The sequence below is a fragment of the Eutrigla gurnardus genome (genome assembly GCF_963514095.1).
Source record: "Eutrigla gurnardus genome assembly, chromosome: 21".
In the NCBI taxonomy this organism is placed as follows: Eukaryota; Metazoa; Chordata; class Actinopteri; order Perciformes; family Triglidae; genus Eutrigla; species Eutrigla gurnardus.
This window is the reverse complement of record NC_139932.1, coordinates 19,695,985-19,714,579: the sequence shown is the minus strand read 5'-3', so window position 1 is coordinate 19,714,579 and position 18,595 is coordinate 19,695,985. Positions and strand designations below refer to the sequence as shown.

General features: G+C 43.7%; 2 protein-coding genes across 4 annotated transcripts; both read left to right on the top strand.

The window, feature by feature from the left end:
• The first annotated feature begins 688 nt into the window (after positions 1 to 688).
• rbm17 (RNA binding motif protein 17) lies at positions 689 to 7,822 on the top strand. The gene is made up of 14 exons (XM_084038304.1): positions 689 to 811; positions 1,124 to 1,271; positions 1,465 to 1,581; positions 1,743 to 1,909; positions 2,095 to 2,207; positions 2,512 to 2,562; positions 3,089 to 3,224; positions 3,407 to 3,558; positions 3,888 to 3,938; positions 4,772 to 4,848; positions 4,926 to 5,024; positions 5,105 to 5,177; positions 6,491 to 6,588; positions 7,533 to 7,822. The coding sequence occupies exons 2-14, from the start codon at positions 1,149 to 1,151 to the stop codon at positions 7,542 to 7,544; spliced, it is 1,269 nt and encodes a 422-aa protein (XP_083894430.1). The 5' UTR covers positions 689 to 811; positions 1,124 to 1,148; the 3' UTR covers positions 7,545 to 7,822.
• Positions 7,823 to 10,202: 2,380 nt separating this feature from the next.
• pfkfb3 (6-phosphofructo-2-kinase/fructose-2,6-biphosphatase 3) lies at positions 10,203 to 18,365 on the top strand. 3 transcript variants are annotated; one of them, XM_084039232.1, is made up of 16 exons: positions 10,203 to 10,495; positions 12,709 to 12,837; positions 12,926 to 13,022; positions 13,105 to 13,171; positions 13,264 to 13,338; positions 13,434 to 13,490; positions 13,604 to 13,728; positions 13,813 to 14,020; positions 14,111 to 14,257; positions 14,348 to 14,452; positions 14,634 to 14,763; positions 14,883 to 15,010; positions 15,110 to 15,298; positions 15,575 to 15,597; positions 16,010 to 16,060; positions 16,987 to 18,365. In XM_084039232.1, the coding sequence occupies exons 1-16, from the start codon at positions 10,417 to 10,419 to the stop codon at positions 16,991 to 16,993; spliced, it is 1,617 nt and encodes a 538-aa protein (XP_083895358.1). In that variant the 5' UTR covers positions 10,203 to 10,416; the 3' UTR covers positions 16,994 to 18,365. The 3 variants fall into 3 exon arrangements, with proteins under 3 accessions (XP_083895358.1, XP_083895360.1, XP_083895359.1); XM_084039234.1 differs by lacking the exon at positions 16,010 to 16,060; XM_084039233.1 differs by lacking the exons at positions 15,575 to 15,597; positions 16,010 to 16,060 and having other exon boundaries at positions 10,204 to 10,495.
• Positions 18,366 to 18,595: the final 230 nt, after the last annotated feature.

Below are 18,595 nucleotides of genomic sequence, written 5' to 3'. Positions count from 1 at the left end.
TACGTGTTTGTCGTTCCGCAACAAAAACGACGCTCACGTTCGGCTCTTTGCCGGCTGTGCTTCATGGTCTATTTGACTCTAAATGGGACCATAATGTACTAAATGAACAGCATGCTGCATTGGAGAAGACTTTAAATAAAGATTGAGTCCATAAACTCATATTTACAATGTTTACTGAGATAATAAATCCAGTGAGAAGTAGGACCATTTTGTCATTGACTTCCAAGCAGGCAGGTTTATTTTTGCAAATTAAAAGAGTATATATATATATATATAGTATTAAAACTATATTTTTTAAATTATTATTATTATTTATATATATGTATATGTTTGTATATTATAATATATATATATAATTATTATTATATATATATATATTTTGTATATTATAATAGATTGTAATATACAAAAAATATACATATATATAAATAATAATAATAATAATTCATTTTTGTTTTGTTTTTTATTTTACATACGAAAGTCTGTGTTCGAAAGGCCGTACTAACGTACTGCCTACTAAATACTACATACTCAACGTGTATGTACTGCATACTGCCTACTAATTTATGAACTGAGTATGCTGTTACCCTCGTCTGTGTAATGGCGACGATGTAGTCATCCGGCCGCTAGGTGGAGCAAGCGCGGGAAATGTCGCCAAATGTCTTTGACTGCCCGGCGGCGCGCTCGGTTTCTGTTGTTGTGCTTCCGCTTTGTACAGCGAGGAGCTACTAGCCATACCAAATGTGCCGCTAACCCTTTTTTATGTTCCAGGCACTTACATTTAGTTGATGCCCAGGCATTTCTGAAACCGGTAGGTTCAAAACAAGCTAAAATAATACGGATGTTTTAAACACGATTCGTTTAGGAGCAGGCAGTTATGTAGCTATATTAGCTAACGCTAGCTACATTGTTGTTAGCCAGTTTCTCATGTTGTGATGACGGTTAAAACAGCATAATTACCTACATATTACCAACGTTAAGGGACACATATGTCGTTTAATTTAACAAACAACTGAGTGGCAATAAAAGTGAACATAAATGAGACCTCAAGTATCGCTGAATGAAATGATGCTCCTGAAGCTAGCTTAGATTACACGTTGAATCAGATGAAACTCGTCTGCAGGAAACGGGGGCACTGAGGGGCAGCGATGTCTCTGTACGATGACCTCGGCGTGGTTGCCAGTGACACCAAGACCGAAGGCTGGTCCAAGAACTTCAAGCTGCTGCAGTCCCAGCTGAAGGTGAAGAAGGCGGCTCTGACCCAGGCTAAGGTAGGAACACGTCCAGTGCAGCTGGGATGACATACTGGTGAAAACACATGCAGGAGAATAACACGTGTAACACAAAGTGGACATGATGACGTACAGATGGTATTCAGAAACCCAAACAATTACAATAAGGAAACACTATAAAGCCAATGTGTGCACATTCAATCAGTTTGTTTTTGTGTATTTGTGTGTGAAGACCCAGCGGATGAAGCAGACCACCGTCTTGGCTCCGGTTATCGATCTAAAGAGAGGAGGCTCCAGCGATGAGAGGCAGATCATAGACACTCCTCCACATGCTGCCGTGGGACTTAAGGTCTGTCTTGTCCAGGGAGTCTTCTCATCTGTGTTTGTGAAATCTTCTGCGTATAGAAAATGCTTGGAATGTTTTATTGCTTTTTTTCTTTTCTTATCTTCATCTACGTTACTCTCATGTTTTGGACTTGTCCTGTCTGTGTGTGTTGGTGTGTGCTTCAGGACGCCATACCCAGTGGTTTCTCCTCCGGCGATGTGCTGGTCCCGTTGGCAGACGAGTACGACCCAATGTTCCCCAACGACTACGAGAAAGTGGTGAAGCGACACCGAGAAGAACGACAGCGGCAGAGGGAGCAGGAGCGGCAGAAGGAGATTGAGGACAGAGAAAAGTACCTTCTTTACCAAAATCACTCACGATTATTACTCTTCAGGGTCCTGAGGGATCTTGATGCATTTGTAATCTTGTAGCCATAACAAGGAGCCAAACCCAGAAAAGTTCTCTAGCTTAAGTCTACTGCACTGAATGTTTATAGGAACACAGGACTCCTTTTTAAGTCTGGAACTTGTGTTGCAGAAAGAGGAAAGACAGGCACGATGGTGGAGCGCCAAGTGGATTCTCTCGATTCCCTGCAGCAGAAGGCGAGTCAGACGAGGAGGAAGACTACGAGACAGAGCGGCGGAAACGAAGTGAGTATTTAACCCTACTTGGCTTTCATATCGAGAGCCTGTAAGAAATTTTAGAAATTTTGCCTCAAACACAGGCTTATCCTTCCTGATCCTGAGCTTTACATGCTATTTTGGGTTATAGGTTGGAACTCTGTATATAAATACATGCATCAAATATTTAGCATTGTTGAATACCTTAACAATGTTGAGTCATAGATGTGTGATGTCTGATAAAGTACAATTTAGCAGCTGTGTATCACAGTTGTCATGTTTAAAAACTAAACTTCTCTAACATGCATCCCCTGTGTGTCTCTCTCTCTCCCAGGTATGGGCGGAGCAGCCATCGCCCCTCCTTCTTCACTTGTGGACAAGGAGTGTGAGTCTCATGATCCATCAGGTGGTGATGGTTTTAAACCACTGATGAATTTTAGGAAATACAAATTGAAAAGAGGGACAATGGCCTGCTTCATTCTAATCCTGTGTGAAACAACAGGGAGATAATTGATCCAAATTGTTAACACCGTAGTCCTCAAACCAAAGGGGTGATGTCACGATGACTACGTCCACTTCTTATATGCACTCTGTGGTCTTTAGCAAGTCCTTTTTTATTGAACATCCAGGATCACTGAGTGAAAACACTGATGACCACACAGACAAACTACCAGCCTCCTCCGTTAGTGACGTTATTCAGCAGCAGTCTGTGCAGTTTGTCGACAGCAGGGGGCAGCATCAGACTGCAGCATCAGAGTTTGAGGTGGCTTCTAACAGCATGAATGTCAGTGTAAAATCACAAAGAAGCAAAAGGAACACGTACACTGTTAGATCAATGCAAAAAAATGCAATATATATGCAAAGACTGTACTCAGTGCTGAACTACATGTAAACTGCGGTTGTGTTTTTAGGCTCATCCTTCTCCTACGAGGATGACGGTCGTCCCACCAGAGGCTCAAAGGCCGCCATCCCTCCACCGATGTATGAGGACTTAGAGCGGCCACGTTCCCCGCCTGGACCAACCAGCTCCTTCCTGGCAAACATGGGGTGGGTGACGCGCACACACACACACACACACACACACACTCCCACAGACGTACACAGGCAACAGGCAGACAATATTATTGATTTATTGATTCGTTAAATTTGTTTTTGTTTTTTTAGTATTGTTATGATCCAAACATGCAAATCTTCCACTTGTTTTTAAATCTCCATGTCCACCCTCACAGAGGTACGGTGGCCCATAAGATCATGCAGAAGTATGGCTTCAGAGAAGGCCAGGGCCTGGGGAAGCACGAGCAGGGCCTCAGCACGGCGCTGTCTGTGGAGAAGACCAGCAAGAGAGGTGGAAAGATCATCATCGGCGACGCTGCAGAAAAACGTACGTTTTCCTCTCACAAGCATTGCTATAAATGCAGCACTACATTTTTTCCGACTTTTGCGTCCTTTAAGTCCTTTTTATCTGTGACCTGCATGAACCGAGCTTTGCGTGCCTCGTCTCCAGACCTCATGTTTGGTCTCAAACACAAGCGTTTGGTTTCGCTTTTGATCTTTTCATGTGTATTTCTTGCTGTACACTCATCAGTGACATCATTGTGTCGATCCAGGATCAGTTTCGTGTTTAACTGTGACTTTGTGTGCACGTCTTTGTACTTTTTTCATGCGTGTGTGTGTGTGTGTGTGTGTGTGTGTGTGTGTGTGACTGAGCAGCAGGTTCCAGCCAGGCAGCTGCTGCTGAGACTTCAGGCGGAGGCTCTGCAGGTTGGCTTCATTCCCATTTTCTCTCTCTCCCATTATGCAGAGTGTATTGTCCTGCTAGTCTTTTAGTTGCAGGTGTGTGTGTGTGTGTGTGTTTGCATGTTTTTTATCCATATCTGCTGTTACGCACAGTTACCATGTTGACAACAGCGATGCTTTTTGTTGAATGCTTCCTAAACATTGCAGTCCAACGGGAGTTCTGTAGAACTTCTTTGTTAAGATCAGACAATATGGAAATGAGTCCATTAGTTTTGCATGGTTTTCTCATGAATGTGTGCAAGTCATGACCACGCTTGATGAGGGTTATTGCTACAGTCTTCTTATGTGTAGCTTAACTTTGAATCTTTCAGTTAGTCTTGATGCTAAGCTTAGTTAAACAGCTGCTGGCTGTAGCTTCATAATATAGGAGTTATGTTATAGGCTTTAAAATGAAAGAAGAGAACTGTATCTGTTGCTTGTCTCCGGATGCACGTATGCAGTATTTGCTTTTAGCCATTAGATATCATGGTTGGATCATCAACCACCAAATGCTGCTGCAGTTGTATGTGTTTATCTTTGAAGGGATTTGCATCCAGTCAGCAGAAATCCTTGTTATCAGTACTTATACTGTACAGAACGAATGAGAATAAAGCTCCTCTCAGACATTCTCTCCCTGTTCTCGATGGGAGTAGAGGCCGCGATGCCAGTTGACAGAGGAACACTTTGTTTCTCCTGATTACCAGTTCTGGGACCAGTGGTCTTAGTGTTTGGGTTTAACTGAGGACATGCTGCAAAGTTAAGATTTAATACGTAATATGTATGTTTTCTGACCTTCTGTCTCTGTTTCGATCAACCAGTGGACCCGTCCAAGAAATCCGAGGCCAACCCGCTCACAGAGATCCTCAAAAACCCGACCAAAGTGGTCCTGCTGAGGGTACGTCTGTGCTCCTCAATGCACCTTTTCTAGATTTGATCGGCTGTTTTACTGAAATATCTGTGTGCGTCCCGTAGAACATGGTGGGCCGAGGGGAGGTGGACGAAGACTTGGAGGGAGAGACGAAAGAAGAGTGCGAGAAATATGGCAAAGTGGTCAAATGTGTCATATTTGAGGTAAGAGAGGAGGATGACAAGAAAGTGTGACGTGAATTCATTGATCAAACGGCAAAAAAAACCCCTGCTTTGCTTCTCAGATTGCAGTCGTGCCCGACGAGGAAGCCGTGAGGATATTTCTGGAGTTTGAGAGGGTGGAGTCGGCCATCAAAGGTCAGTATTGTCTTGTCATATCTGAATGAAGTCTTTACTTATTTACTTTTTTATATCAAGCCACACACTTGAATCTTACATGGCAATCATCATCATCTTAGCGTAGGCAGGTGTTTGGTCGTTGTGTAACAGCATCATCATCTTTCTTCCTCCCCTTGTATAACTGCTCTAATAGTTTGGGTGAAAAGTGTGTCCCATTCTAAATGAGTCGGCCCAGATCAGAAACCAGGTGAGACTCCCTGTGGTGTTACATCACATGTGGCCCAGCAACCGTCTCCCTGCGGCGCCGGCACCGCGTTACATCACAGCCCTCAGAAAGCAGGACAGACACTCCAAGAACAATACGGAGTCATAAGGCATCGTCTTAGCGTGCCACACTGCCCGATCTAGTCCTATAGATGATGAGGAAACCTTTTATCGCTGGCAGGAGGGACGGCTTCCTTGCTTTTCCTCGACTGGGAGGTCAGAGGTCACAGTCGCAGGTCTGGTTTGAACCCAGGTTTTTGGGATCTGCATCGATGGCTGCGTGAAATGTTTCCTTTTTTCCTTTGAGTGCATCAGGGTTACATCATTTCCAGCATTTTTTGGACACTCAGATCATGAGTTGAAGCTGTAGCCGAAACCAGTTAGCTTAGCATAAAGACTAGAAACGGCTCAGAAAAGCAAGTTTGTTAGTCTGGTTTGTTTTAATGTGGAAACAAGTTGTTTTATGTGCTGGACTGATTCCTGTCCGGGTGCACTGACTTAGTACACACATTCATTAAAAGTACGTGCTGCCAACACGCAACTTATCTCGGGGGAAACAACACTGATGTCATATTTTCCTTTTTTCCCCCCGAAGTGTTGTATTTTTTTTTTAAATGGGTTTTATCATTTAGGGCAAACTGTTCGTATCACTCGGCTGCTTTCCACAACAGTTTGTTCCACACAAATCAAATCAGCTCTTCTCAGAAGCAGAGAGACGGGCGAAGCCTTGGAGGTTAAAGGAAAAAAACAAAACCCACCAGGAAACTATTGAACAAGTGAAAACAACCTTGGCGTCCATTGTGCCACCGAGGGACGTTTATTGTCGAAGGGTCACATGTTAGTATTTATTTAGTTGACTTAGGAAACACCAGTTTAAATAGACGCAGATAAGGCAGGTTGATGCTTAAATGATACATGTATAACCCTGTCAAAGCATCTGCCAGTGGTTTTCTTGGATATGGGGCTGCTAATCCTGTTGTTGGAGGGTTTATCTGTGTACGTGGGTACATTCTGACCTTATCACCCCCCCCACCCCCCCCCCCCCCCCCCCCCCCCCACCCCTGCAGCCGTGGTGGATCTGAATGGACGTTATTTCGGCGGGCGAGTCGTCAAGGCCTGCTTCTACAATCTAGACAAGTTTCGGGTTCTGGACCTCGGCGAGCAGGTCTGTGTGCACATCCTCTCCTCACTTGTACATAAACTTTTTTTAATATACCTTTATGTCGAGACAAAATAAAGGGTGTAAATGATGTCTAGTTTACAGTTTTCTTTATTTAGATATCATTATTCCATATAACTGTAAGTTTAACATTTGTTAGAGTCGGTACAGAAAATCAGCCTCGTCATGGTGACGGGGTTGTTAGTTTGAATATGTGAAATATCTCATTCTGGTATAAACACTTTGTAGGAAACTAAATCACTTTAGATGGAACTTGCACACATCCTGTCATGGAGCAACTCTCAACTGAAGGAGCCTAGATTCCTCCGCTGAATTTGATCTGACGCCACTTCTACAGTAGTGTTAACACATCCCCAGGGCCCGGTAGCCTTAATTTAGCCCTGATGGATTATGGGTAGAGGACTGGGACAGTGATCGCACCCCCCCCTCCCCCAGCCTCTTTCAGAATTTATGTAAGTGTGTCCAAAAAGTGAAATACGTCAGGAAAGGATCCCACCGGAGCAGGTTTAATTCAGAACAGAGAAACGGGCAGAATGATTCCATCCTCCCATTCATACCGCAGAGGTCAAAGGTCGAGGGAATATGCATGAAGGGGTAGAAGGGGAGGTGAAGACAGACGTTTGAGCGGCTGTTTCTCAGTATTTAACCCTGGCCTAAATACCGGCCGGTGTGACTTGAGGTGAGGTGGAGAGGTCGCGATGCGTGGGGCTTAAAGAGGTCGGAGGTCACGCTGCGGCTGTAAAGACCTGCAGGTCGACCTGGACGCGTTGTGTGCAGGGCGATTAATGAATACATTGATTCAGTGACTTATTTAGGGAGCAGCTCGGTGCTTACTTCCACCTTTATTCCACAGTGCTGATGATTTGTTTCTCTCAGCGTTGCTTTTATTGTGATCTAATGCTTTTCCTCCTCTTTGGTTCTTTTCACAGTTCCCGAAATGAAGCCGAGTGTGAGGTGCTGTTTGGGGGAACAGCTGAGCGCTCAGACATGTGACACGCGACAAGGGGCCCCAGCTTCCCACTACTTTTCAAAAAGGGGCCACAAGCCGAGCAAGGTTGGATCCATTAGTTGTCTGTAACGTTTTGTATTTGATAAGCTCTATTGTATGTTTTTCATGTGAGACGTAACTTTAGCTGCCAAACAAATATAGCAGAGAAAAGTACCGTAAAACTGCTGCACTACACATGATGTGCTGAGTGAATAAATACAGTAAATGTGACCTGATTCCATCGCTGTCCTTCCCTGCTGCAGTTTGGTGATGATTTGTAGTCGATGTAGAAACAATCTATGCAATCTTTTCCTGGAAGAAAATATAGGATTTTTGAGTTAATTTTTATTTTTTTATTGTTTTTATTTTTTGGCATATATTGTTAAATAGATGCACAATATGACCGGGCGTGTGAAAATCCAAAATTTCAGTTCAACTTTAATGTGACAACGACTTTTGACCAAAACGTGGGAGAAGATTGTTATTGTATATATTAGTGTAATGACTCATAGTATGATCTTTTTAGATCCCAGGCCCTGCTGGGTTATAATTCAGTGTTGGGCTATTAGAGAGTCATGGAATAAATACATTTGTGTTACTAACTATTCATGCTATAAAAATCTCCTGAATCTCCCTGCTAGTGTGATCAGAAATCCTATGAATTGTTGACTTTTGGGTAAAATAACTCACCTTTTGTGTATATTCTATTCAAATCCAGGAAGAATGGACTATTTTGCATGTAGAGAAATGTAATTTAAAGTACATTAAATTTCAGACTTAATTAAGTGTGTTCACAAATATTATTAATTACCTTCTACTCAGCCCAGTCCCATTTGGATTCACAGCTTTTTTAGGGAAAGTTGGAGGAAAAAAGAGAAGCAGTTTAATCTCCTGAGACAAAACACAATCTAAATCGCTCTCAAACTCTGCATGTGTGAAAAGCTTTATGTGTATACATACTTAAACAATATGACCCAAAAAGTTGCAAAAGCCTTATATTGTGTATAGAGTGTTGCTGTAAGTTGAACGGAGGTGATAATCTTATCGACTAAAAGTCCAGAAACTGCATCCGTGTTCCTGTAAACTTTATCCTTCTTGCACTCTTTGTTTTTCTAAAGCAAAGTTTAAAAGTGTCTCACTATCAGGACAAACAGGAGACACAAACCCAACGTGCTTTCACAACCACCTGAACACTTTCTCTTGAGTCCTTCAGGTGGAAACATCAGACCCTGACCTCGTTTAAGGGAAACTGCACTTACGTTCATGTTTCAGGAGGATGCTCAATAATATCTCACACTATGCTGCGGTTCCCCTTTGTGTCAAAGCTGCTCTTTGTTCTTGTGGTCGACAGGAAGGAGTTTGTCACTCTGATTTAGAAACTCAATTAAATAAACAGGATTTTAGCTGAACTGCCATAAAGCATTAGTTTTTTGTGAAAGGGTTGGAGAGAGTTCAGAGGCTTTTCAAAGTACAAGCCCAAACTGACGCAACAGAGGAATTTCAGTACACTGTAAAAAGTGGATTACTGCAAGTTGTGCAACTGCTTTTTTTAATGCACAATTTACTGTAGTAAATAATATATCACTGTTGTAGACGTAAAGTCACTTCTAGTTTAATGAGTAATTATTCACCTATAGAATAGGGACTTTTTGAAGAGGTTACAAAGTTCATCACTGAACATTTATATAAAGCAGAAAAGTGCAAGTCACAATGAGGTTGTGATTAAGTTGGTTATGTTATGAGCATCGGAGATTCACTTTTTAGGAACTTGTAAATAACGGATTTGCTCCATTATGATTCACTGAATGTCAGGAAGCTTTTAAGGTTTGATTTCTTTTATGTTGTGTTTGTCAAATATTGCAAACATCATCTGCAGCTCGATGGTTTAGGGTTCAGGCTGAAACGGCAAACCATCAGAAGAAGCTCAGTGAGCTTACTGTGGTAGGTAGGCGGGTTTACTTTAATTATCCCAAACTGGCAAATTATCTCATTAACATCCACTCTGTAGAAGCATTTTTCATTTAATTTATCAAGGGAGTCTGACTTCCATTCAACATTTCCCTTATGAAGTCTTAAGCACTGGTTTGGTCAATGTGGCCGTTTTGATACTTGGAACAAATCTCTCTAAATATATATATATATATATATATATATATATATATATATATATATATATATATTTATGATGGTAATCCCATTGTGACTCAATGGGACAACCCAGTGTGAGGAAGGCAGCAGAGTGAGGTGATGTGACACTCTGCACGTTTCCTCTACCTCCATGACTACTGGTCCAACCTTATTAAAAAATATTAAAACCATATTTTACACTCCTGTAGGTCAAAACATTTAAATTACAATAATAAAAGAAAAATATAGATGAAATATAAATTACTTAGGCTACTACTATTATTTTTTTAAAAGGAAGAGTGATTTAAATAAGGAATTTTGTACTATAACTCTAAATACAAATAACCTGCATGCTATATTAGAATACGACCACAGAGAGGCGCTGTGGCTGCCGTGTATGTGCGGCTGGATGTGTGCGCGCGCCTGTGTCGTCACCGCGGTCACGTTGCTTGGCCAGCCCGCCGGTGTTAAATAGCGGATGTGCGGCGCAGACCGGCAGATTAGCCCCCCGGCTCGACGCGCTCCGCGGTCACCGAGAACAGCTCTGCTCATTCCAGCCGAAAGGACGTGACTCCTGCTCCAACATCCACCTGCTCTCTCCTTTTTTTTTATTATTATTATTATTTCTGGCTTTCTCCGCCGGGATCGTAGCGCCTCCGCTTCTCGTACTGGGCTACTGCTCCCCTTGTTCTTAAGGAATGCCCAGAGAGCTGACCCAGAACAGGACCCAAAAGATCTGGGTGCCCACTAGGGATGACAAACCGGCACCACGGAGAGGTAAGACACCCCTTACGTTCCTATATCCATGTGGTTTCCTTGTGTTTGCTCTGGATACTTAATAATACGTTTTCACGTGAACTCGGGAGGTGTTCATCTTACATCGCAGCGCTCCTTTGATTCATTGAGGCTAGTTTAGACAGCTAGCTGTGGCTTGTAGCATCACTACGCTGCTTCTGTCCCTCGTGGTACCGGCATACAGCGACCAATGAGTGCCTCTGTAGCTACAGCTAATGTTAAACAGCGGTTTGATTCGACATGTTGGCTCCTGTCTTGTATTTTCTCTACGGGTTGGCGTAGTGATGCCCACCTGTCCCACGCCCGGTGTCTCATTGATTGGTGGTCTCCCATCTGCACGCGCGGCACGTCAGCTCTTCCACTGGGAGCGTGACGGAGCTCCGGTCACCATGGTTACCGCAGTAGCCCCGCAACCTCTCTGTTGGATGCTTTTTTTTTTTTGAAGCGGTACCGTTTTCTAATTGGTTGGTTGTGCATGGCGCGACCCTGCCGCCGTCGCGTTTCCTGGCTTTCTACCAAAGCGACCACAGGGAGAGAGACTGTTGTTGGTGGAATTGTTCTATATATATTATTATATTATATTATAATGCTCAAAAGTCCTAAAATGCCAAAGTAACTTTGCATTTTATTAAGAAACAAATCATTTTTAGTGCGTCACAGATAAGACGTCTTTTTTATTATTGAACATCATTTAAGTGGAAAAAACGATCAAAAATCTAAAATACAATGATCATAAATCATAAGGTCTCCCAGCATAAATAAAACAATTATATTTGTATCCTATAATTTTAAAGTCGGGCTCTATTTTTCACTTCTCTACTGTGATGGTGAGCTTTTTCAAGTCACTTGCGATGATGTTTATGATTATCTCAGTAATGGAAATGTACCACGATCCCATCCCTAGTGTCTGTATTTCATATGTGGCATAATGGGAGTACAAAGTGCATTTCATTGCACAATGACAATTAATCCAGCTTGTAAACTCTTAGAGTAGACCCTCTCCATCCCCCTAAATTTTCCTTCAAACTTTGATTGCGTGGCTTTCCAGCTATTTATGCTGCAAATGTGGAATGTGTACAATAATAATTTTCCACAAGGTTTAAAAGAGCTATAAGTTGGGGCTTTTTGGTGCACAGAGGTGCGATGCTGTGCGGTAGGGGCGATGAGGAGAGCAGAGACGTTATTCAGGCTGGAGGATTACCCAGATGTCTAATGATCGACTTAGAGTATGATCGGTTTTTCTGCTTATGTAACGTCTTTTGTTATGGCAACAAGATCAGCAAGTTTGTAAAGGTTCTCAGGGCGTTATCGGGTGATGAGTGTGCAGCGCTGATGACTGAAAAGAATCCTGCACACCTGGATGAGCGAAACAACCTTTTTGACGCTGAGGAGATGAAAAGAAATGACTGCTCTTTAGGAATTCATTTCATTATCAGTTTCAATGAGTGGAGACGTTTTGTTTAATTCTGTAGCGTTAACACCCTGCATTCCTCTGGCCAACTACCCACTTTGTGGATGTCACAGCAGCCTGCAGTGACATCCTTCCATTATCTTTAACCGCTTATCCTGATCAGGGTCGGGGCTGATCCCAGCTGACATTGGGCGAGGTGCAGGGTTCACCCTGGACAGGTCACCGGTCTATCAGAGGGCCGACACCTAGACACACATTAAACCAGACAGACGTTCACACCTACGGCTGATTTAGATCATCAATTAACCTGCAGGTATTTTGAGTGGGAGGAAGCCAAAGAAATGACAAAAAGAACATGTGAACTCCACACAAAAGGCCTGGTCTGAACTCGGGGACCCTCCTGCTGTGAGGTCACAGTGCGAAACACTACATCACAACTCATCCTGGGTCGCGTCGAGTGCAGAAGTGGGTCGGATGTGCAGTGAGGTGGAAGTAAAGGGCGTGTCTGGCAGCAGCAGGCAGTCATGTGCCCACTGGGAGTGTGTCAGCATGGAGAGAAATGGATATTATAGGGACTGAGGTTGTTTTAATGAATGGATTCAGGCCGGTTGCGGCTCTAGGTGACCCTGCTCCCTGCGAGTCCTCTCGGGTCACAGAGCAACAAGATGAAAAATCAAGATGTGGATCCTGGCTTAATTATATTCCTAGTTAAGAAAGACGTTTTTTGTAAAGAGGGGGTTGTTGTCGTGACGTATTCCTTACCCTTGCCGTTCCTTCTCTGCAGCGGCTGGCGCCCCACACTTCGCCAACCCCCCCACCGTCATCGTGATGGTGGGTCTGCCGGCTCGAGGCAAGACGTACATGTCCAAGAAACTCACCCGCTACCTCAACTGGATTGGCATGCCCACTAAAGGTAAGCAACCCTCTGCTCCGCCTGGCAGCACCGGGTCCCGTTTCTACCTCCAGGACACCGTGTTCATGCTTGTTGCTTGTTGTTTCAGTCTTTAATGTGGGGGAGTACCGCAGGGAGGCGGTCAAGAACTACAGCTCCTATGACTTCTTCAAGCCTGATAATGAGTGTGCTGTGAAAATCAGGCAGTAAGTTCAACACAAATGCATAATTATAGTTTATTTGTTGTTGATGGGGAAAATGATTAAAATCACTGTCTCTCTCTTTTAGGCAATGTGCCTTAGCAGCCTTGAGGGACGTCAAGTCCTACTTGAAGGATGAGGGAGGCCAAGTAGCGGTGAGTTTCCCATAATGCATCTCATACTTTTCCTAAAACTTTGTCTTGATGAAACCCCAGCGTCTTACAACGGCGTTTCGTGTCCCTCTCAGGTCTTCGATGCCACAAACACGACAAGAGAAAGGCGAGACATAATCCTCCAGTTCGGCAGTGAGAATGGCTTCAAGGTCGGTGTTACTATGGCGACTTGAAGAGTCAGTGCTATGACATCATCGAGAATGCAGCGACTTACAGTTTGTTTTCCCCCCCTTTTTGTGCTCAGATCTTTTTCATCGAGTCCGTGTGCGACGATCCCAGCGTCATCGCGTCGAACATCATGGTGAGTCATAAACGCCACGGTGCATCCTGGTTTTAAAATAACATGAAAAGTTTATAACTCTCTGTGGATCAGGCGTGTTATTTGCCGTCTGACAATCTTCCCTCCCTGTGCAGGAAGTGAAGGTGTCGTGTCCAGACTACCGGGACTGCAACAAGACCGACGCCATGTTGGATTTCCAGAGGAGAATCGAATGCTATAAAACCAGCTACCAACCTCTGGACCCCGATCAGCATGACAGGTGAATGACCAGCGTGGAATTTATCATCTGCAAAATCCAGTACTGGCTCCAACATAAATCACTCACATGGTGTTCTTCCTTTAGGGATCTCTCCTTCATCAAGGTGATCGACGTGGGTCGGCGTTTCCTCGCCAACCGGATCCAGGATCACATCCAGAGTAAGATCGTGTACTACCTGATGAACATCCACGTCCAGCCCCGCACCATCTACCTGTGTCGGCACGGAGAGAGCACCGACAACCTGGAGGGACGGCTGGGCGGGGACGCAGGCCTCTCGCCGCGAGGCAAACAGGTACAAGGAGCCTCGGACAAGAACCGGAAAACAGACGTTTTAAAAAAACCAACGTCAGGCACTAAACGCCGCTTCCCCTCCCCGCTCTAGTTTTCGGCTGCCCTGGCTCGCTTCGTGGAGGACCAGCACCTGGAGGATCTGAAGGTTTGGAGCAGCCAGCTGTGTCGCAGCATCCAGACCGCAGAGCATCTGGGAGTCCAGTACGAGCAGTGGAAGGCTCTCAACGAGATCGACGCAGTGAGTGTCACTCTGGCGTGCGCTATTACATCAAAACTGTACAAGTGGTGGCAAAACTGAAATCTTTTTCTACTTCGTGTGCTTTTTTAGGGGTTGTGTGAAGAGATGACGTACGACGAGGTGAAGGACAAATTCCCGGATGAGTTTGCTTTGAGAGATGAAGATAAATACTACTATCGCTACCCTGCTGGAGAGGTAAATAAGTTAACACTTAATAAATCTAATGATTTAAGCCATCCGTTGTCATTTAAAATCTGGTCTGAGTATCCAGCAAAATAATCCAGATTATCATTTGAGATATAAGAACCCTCCTTTAGCTGTATTTGATATATCTACGTTCAAATAAACTAACCCACCCTCCTGATCCCGATCACAGTCCTACCAGGACCTGGTCCAGCGAGTAGAACCGGTCATCATGGACCTGGAGAGGCAAGAGAACGTCCTGGTGATCTGCCACCAGGCCGTCATGCGCTGCCTGCTGGCCTACTTCCTGGATAAGAGTGCAGGTGAGCACTACAAGTCCCATAAGCCCCTTGGTTTGGTGACGAATGGATTGATTTCTTATACTCCAATCTGATGCAACCGTGCGCATACTGATGGGTTTTCCTTGCGCTTGTTGATCCAGAGGAGATGCCCTACCTGAAGTGTCCCCTCCACACAGTGCTGAAGCTCACCCCGGTCGCCTACGGGTGCAAAGTGGAGTCCATCTCTCTGAACGTGGAGGCGGTGAACACCCACAGAGACAGACCGGAGGTAATGCTTCACCGGCGGATCACAGGAAGTGATCGTTTGAGTGTCTACAATGCTTCCACACTTGAATTCTGAGACTAAGAGGTTTTAATGTTTTACCAGGAGGTGAAACGGGGTCCTGGCACCTTGATCAGGCGGAACAGTGTGACTCCTCTGACCAGCCCCGAGTCAAACATCAAGAAACCTCGCATCGACGACCTGGACGAGTCTCCCATCCAGGAGCTACCTCCTTCTGTTGCCTCGCTGGCGCTCTGCAGCCCCTCCCACATCCCTCTCGCCCTGGCCGGACAGGTACGTTTCATTATGAACTCGAGAGTAGGATTCAGCTGGGTTTCTTCAGGCCAGAAGCAATTTATTTAGACGAGTCACAAGGAGCCGATGCCTAATTAGATTTAAATCTGTCAAGAAAACCTTCTTATCAGCATCAAGGACATCTACAAGCCACAAAAAAACCCATTTCATGCATCCGTTTCCTTTCTGACGGCTTCTGTATCGACTGCATGTATGTTCACTCGTGTGTTTCCTGTCCTCCTTTGCTCTGCTGCCTCCTCCTCTGTACGTTAACAGCACTGGCTGGGCAAAGTTTGCCTGTAAGTATCCGTCGCGCTCTCCTTTCACCCTCTTAGTGTTGCTTCCTTTTACGTTGTGATATGTCTTTTCTCTCACTGACCTTTTATACACTTTAAACATCTACATATGCCAGTGGACTGAGATTTTGTGCCATGATATCCTCTTACAGCAAGTTTAACCCACAGGAAACGGTTCTTTTGTATTAATGAGGAGCAGAACTGTTTCCCGTCAGTGAGAGAAAAGGAAAAAAAGGCTTTCATACAGTATTTGTTCACCGGGTGGGAACCCTCGCTTCCAAGTTTACATTCCTGTGATTCCGGCCTGCTGTCGTCATTGTTGTACTACGCTGACTCATGCCTTGTGATTGTCCTGATCTTGTCCTTTGTTTTTGTTTTTTCTGTTTATTTTTGGCCCGTCTTGTCCCGCTTAAAGCCCAACCGTCCTCCAGTATCTGAAAGTGGTTGCACTCTTAGTCTTTCAAAGGTAAACATGCTGTAGAGGCTTTGCAGTTGCATCATACTGTAGTTCATCTGACACTAATAACTTCAGATGAATGTCTGCCAACCGGACTTAACCAGATTACCGCGGCAACAATTAACTCTTTAGAAGTTTCCACTCCAAAACAAGGACCTGTGCTAACCTGACATGTTATCAAGAAAACAATGAGGGTTAGCTAGTTGGCGTGCTAACACGCCGACAATATTCAGAAGCTAAAAAGAGTTTTTTTTTATTGTGATGGATAATTTGGATGTTGAACAAAAACTACATTTAAAAGGTTTGTTTATTTAAGTTCTCCTATCAGAAAACATTTTACTTTTTTAGTGAGGGACATGATTGAGATGTTTTAAAATAACCTAATAACCAACTCCCACTACTAGATGTGCTTGCTTTGTGCTAGTTAGCGTGCTAACAAGCTGACGATATTCACAAACTAATGTCGTGTGTGTGTGTTTTCCCCACTTCTCTTTTGTTGTTTCATAATGACATCGGTTCATGTGAAACTGGAAGTCTGCGCTACTTTTGCTGGATCAGTGGAAACACCGGCGTCAATAACGCTGTTGGGTGTGTGAGAGGAGGATATTGTCAGCTTCCTTCATAATCACCAGGATTAACCTGGGTGCATTCTCTCTCACACACACACACACACACACACACACACACACACACACACACACACACACACACACACACACAGTCAGCCACAGCAACACGTTCACACACTCAGTTTTCACATCATCTAAAAATAAAGAGGAAATGGTTTCTGAGAAAACGCTGCTGATGTAACTCGCGGTTAAAGGATTACTCTCCACGTTCGAGTGTCCTTGGCCAGAGCACCGTCCTCCATGATGTTGTTGTTGAAGGTGTATAAAGTCTTAACTTTAATGGGGCTTTTCTTTTTGTGCTTCCAGAACCTGAGGAGAAACTCATCCAGCCTTCGTGAGGTCCTGCAGCCCTGCCAATAACATTGCACCAACGAGTCACGTGACTCAGGAGGCCGGGAAGTGGATCAGACAGAAGGTTCACTGGAGGCAGAGAAGCGTTAAAGTTTATTTTTTGAAAATGTTCAGTCAGTGTATCATTTTGTCGGCCAAGGACACAAGTTACTGGACCTTTTTCATTATTCAAAAAGGATCATGATTGTTTTCTTGCTGTTCTATCAGATATTTCTGTTCAAAGATGTCGTTACAAAGCAAGACTCTTAAATTTGAGACTGAAGACTCTGTGTAACCCCCCCGAACTGTGACTCATTTTAAATCAACCGTCATTCCAGTGACATCACAATGCTCTGATTGGCTCGCTAGAAAACCCCTCTCTATTGGTTTCATATTTTGGAGAGACACAAGAGCAACCCTCATGCCTCGGTAAATCAGGCCTGCCTTTTTTTTTTTTTTTTAGCATTGCTGATAGTATTTAGTTTACACTGGAAACTCTTTGGCACTTCGTCGGAAGCGCTGCCATTTTTTTTTTTTTTTTTAAATGCACAAAAGAAGAGCGTCGTGATTGAATTGAATCCTGTTTGCTGACACTAAAATAAGCGTATTTTGCACAGTGGGGATACATTTGTGATTTGGTGTCAATACGTGTTTTTTCATGTCCGGTTCATGGTGATGGAGGTGATTTTTTTTGTTTTTTGCCGTAGAGTGCCTGTAGTGCTTGTACTGCAAGCCGGACGCCACTTCTCTTGCCGTTTCTCTGGAATTGATTGCTCGAGAAGGGACACCACTTTTCACCTAATAACTCACATATCATGTCAATATTTTAATTTTCACCGTTTGAATATTTATTTTTCCTTGTGTTTTTAGTTCCAACGCTACAGAGTATGCTGATCATTTAACGAAGTACTTAATTTTGAAGTTCATTTTCCTTGATTTCCTTTTGCTGTCATGCTGCGCACAAACATAAGCACCTATATTTTTGTTAAAACAATGCGTGCTGTTAATAATATCTTTGTAAATGTTAGTGTACATACAGTATAACTGCATGGGAGATGACTTTCTTGGGGGTCTTAATGAAAATGTGTGAAAAGAAGTATTTTTGTACTTATGGAAAGTGCGATCTGTTGAGAAGCTGCCGCTTACCTCTCAGTAAAACTTTTGTTAACATTTTTGCTTCAGATACTTGAAATTTGTTTTTTGTAAAAACTTTTATTATATTCTTTATTTATTTTGTATGTAGGTTTGGATGCTTGGATTGAGAGGCACCTTGTTTTAATCTGAGGACAAAGCATGAGAGGACAGTATGTGTACAGTTGATTTTGCATCTGCTGGACCAATAAAATCTCTCACTCCTGGAAAATATGTCTGTATTTGTTGTTTGCTTCTTTATCTTTATTACGCCTGCCCATTCGTGTCTCCTTTAAAGGAGATAATCTGCAGCGTACACAACCGGTTCCTGGCACTCCTGCTTTCCCTATCTCACTGATTCACAGGAATCATGAGTCATGCACTGAGATGCATGAGCGACTGGCTGCGTTCAGGATGTGAGCGTGAAACTGCATCAGAGTGGCTAATAAAAGAA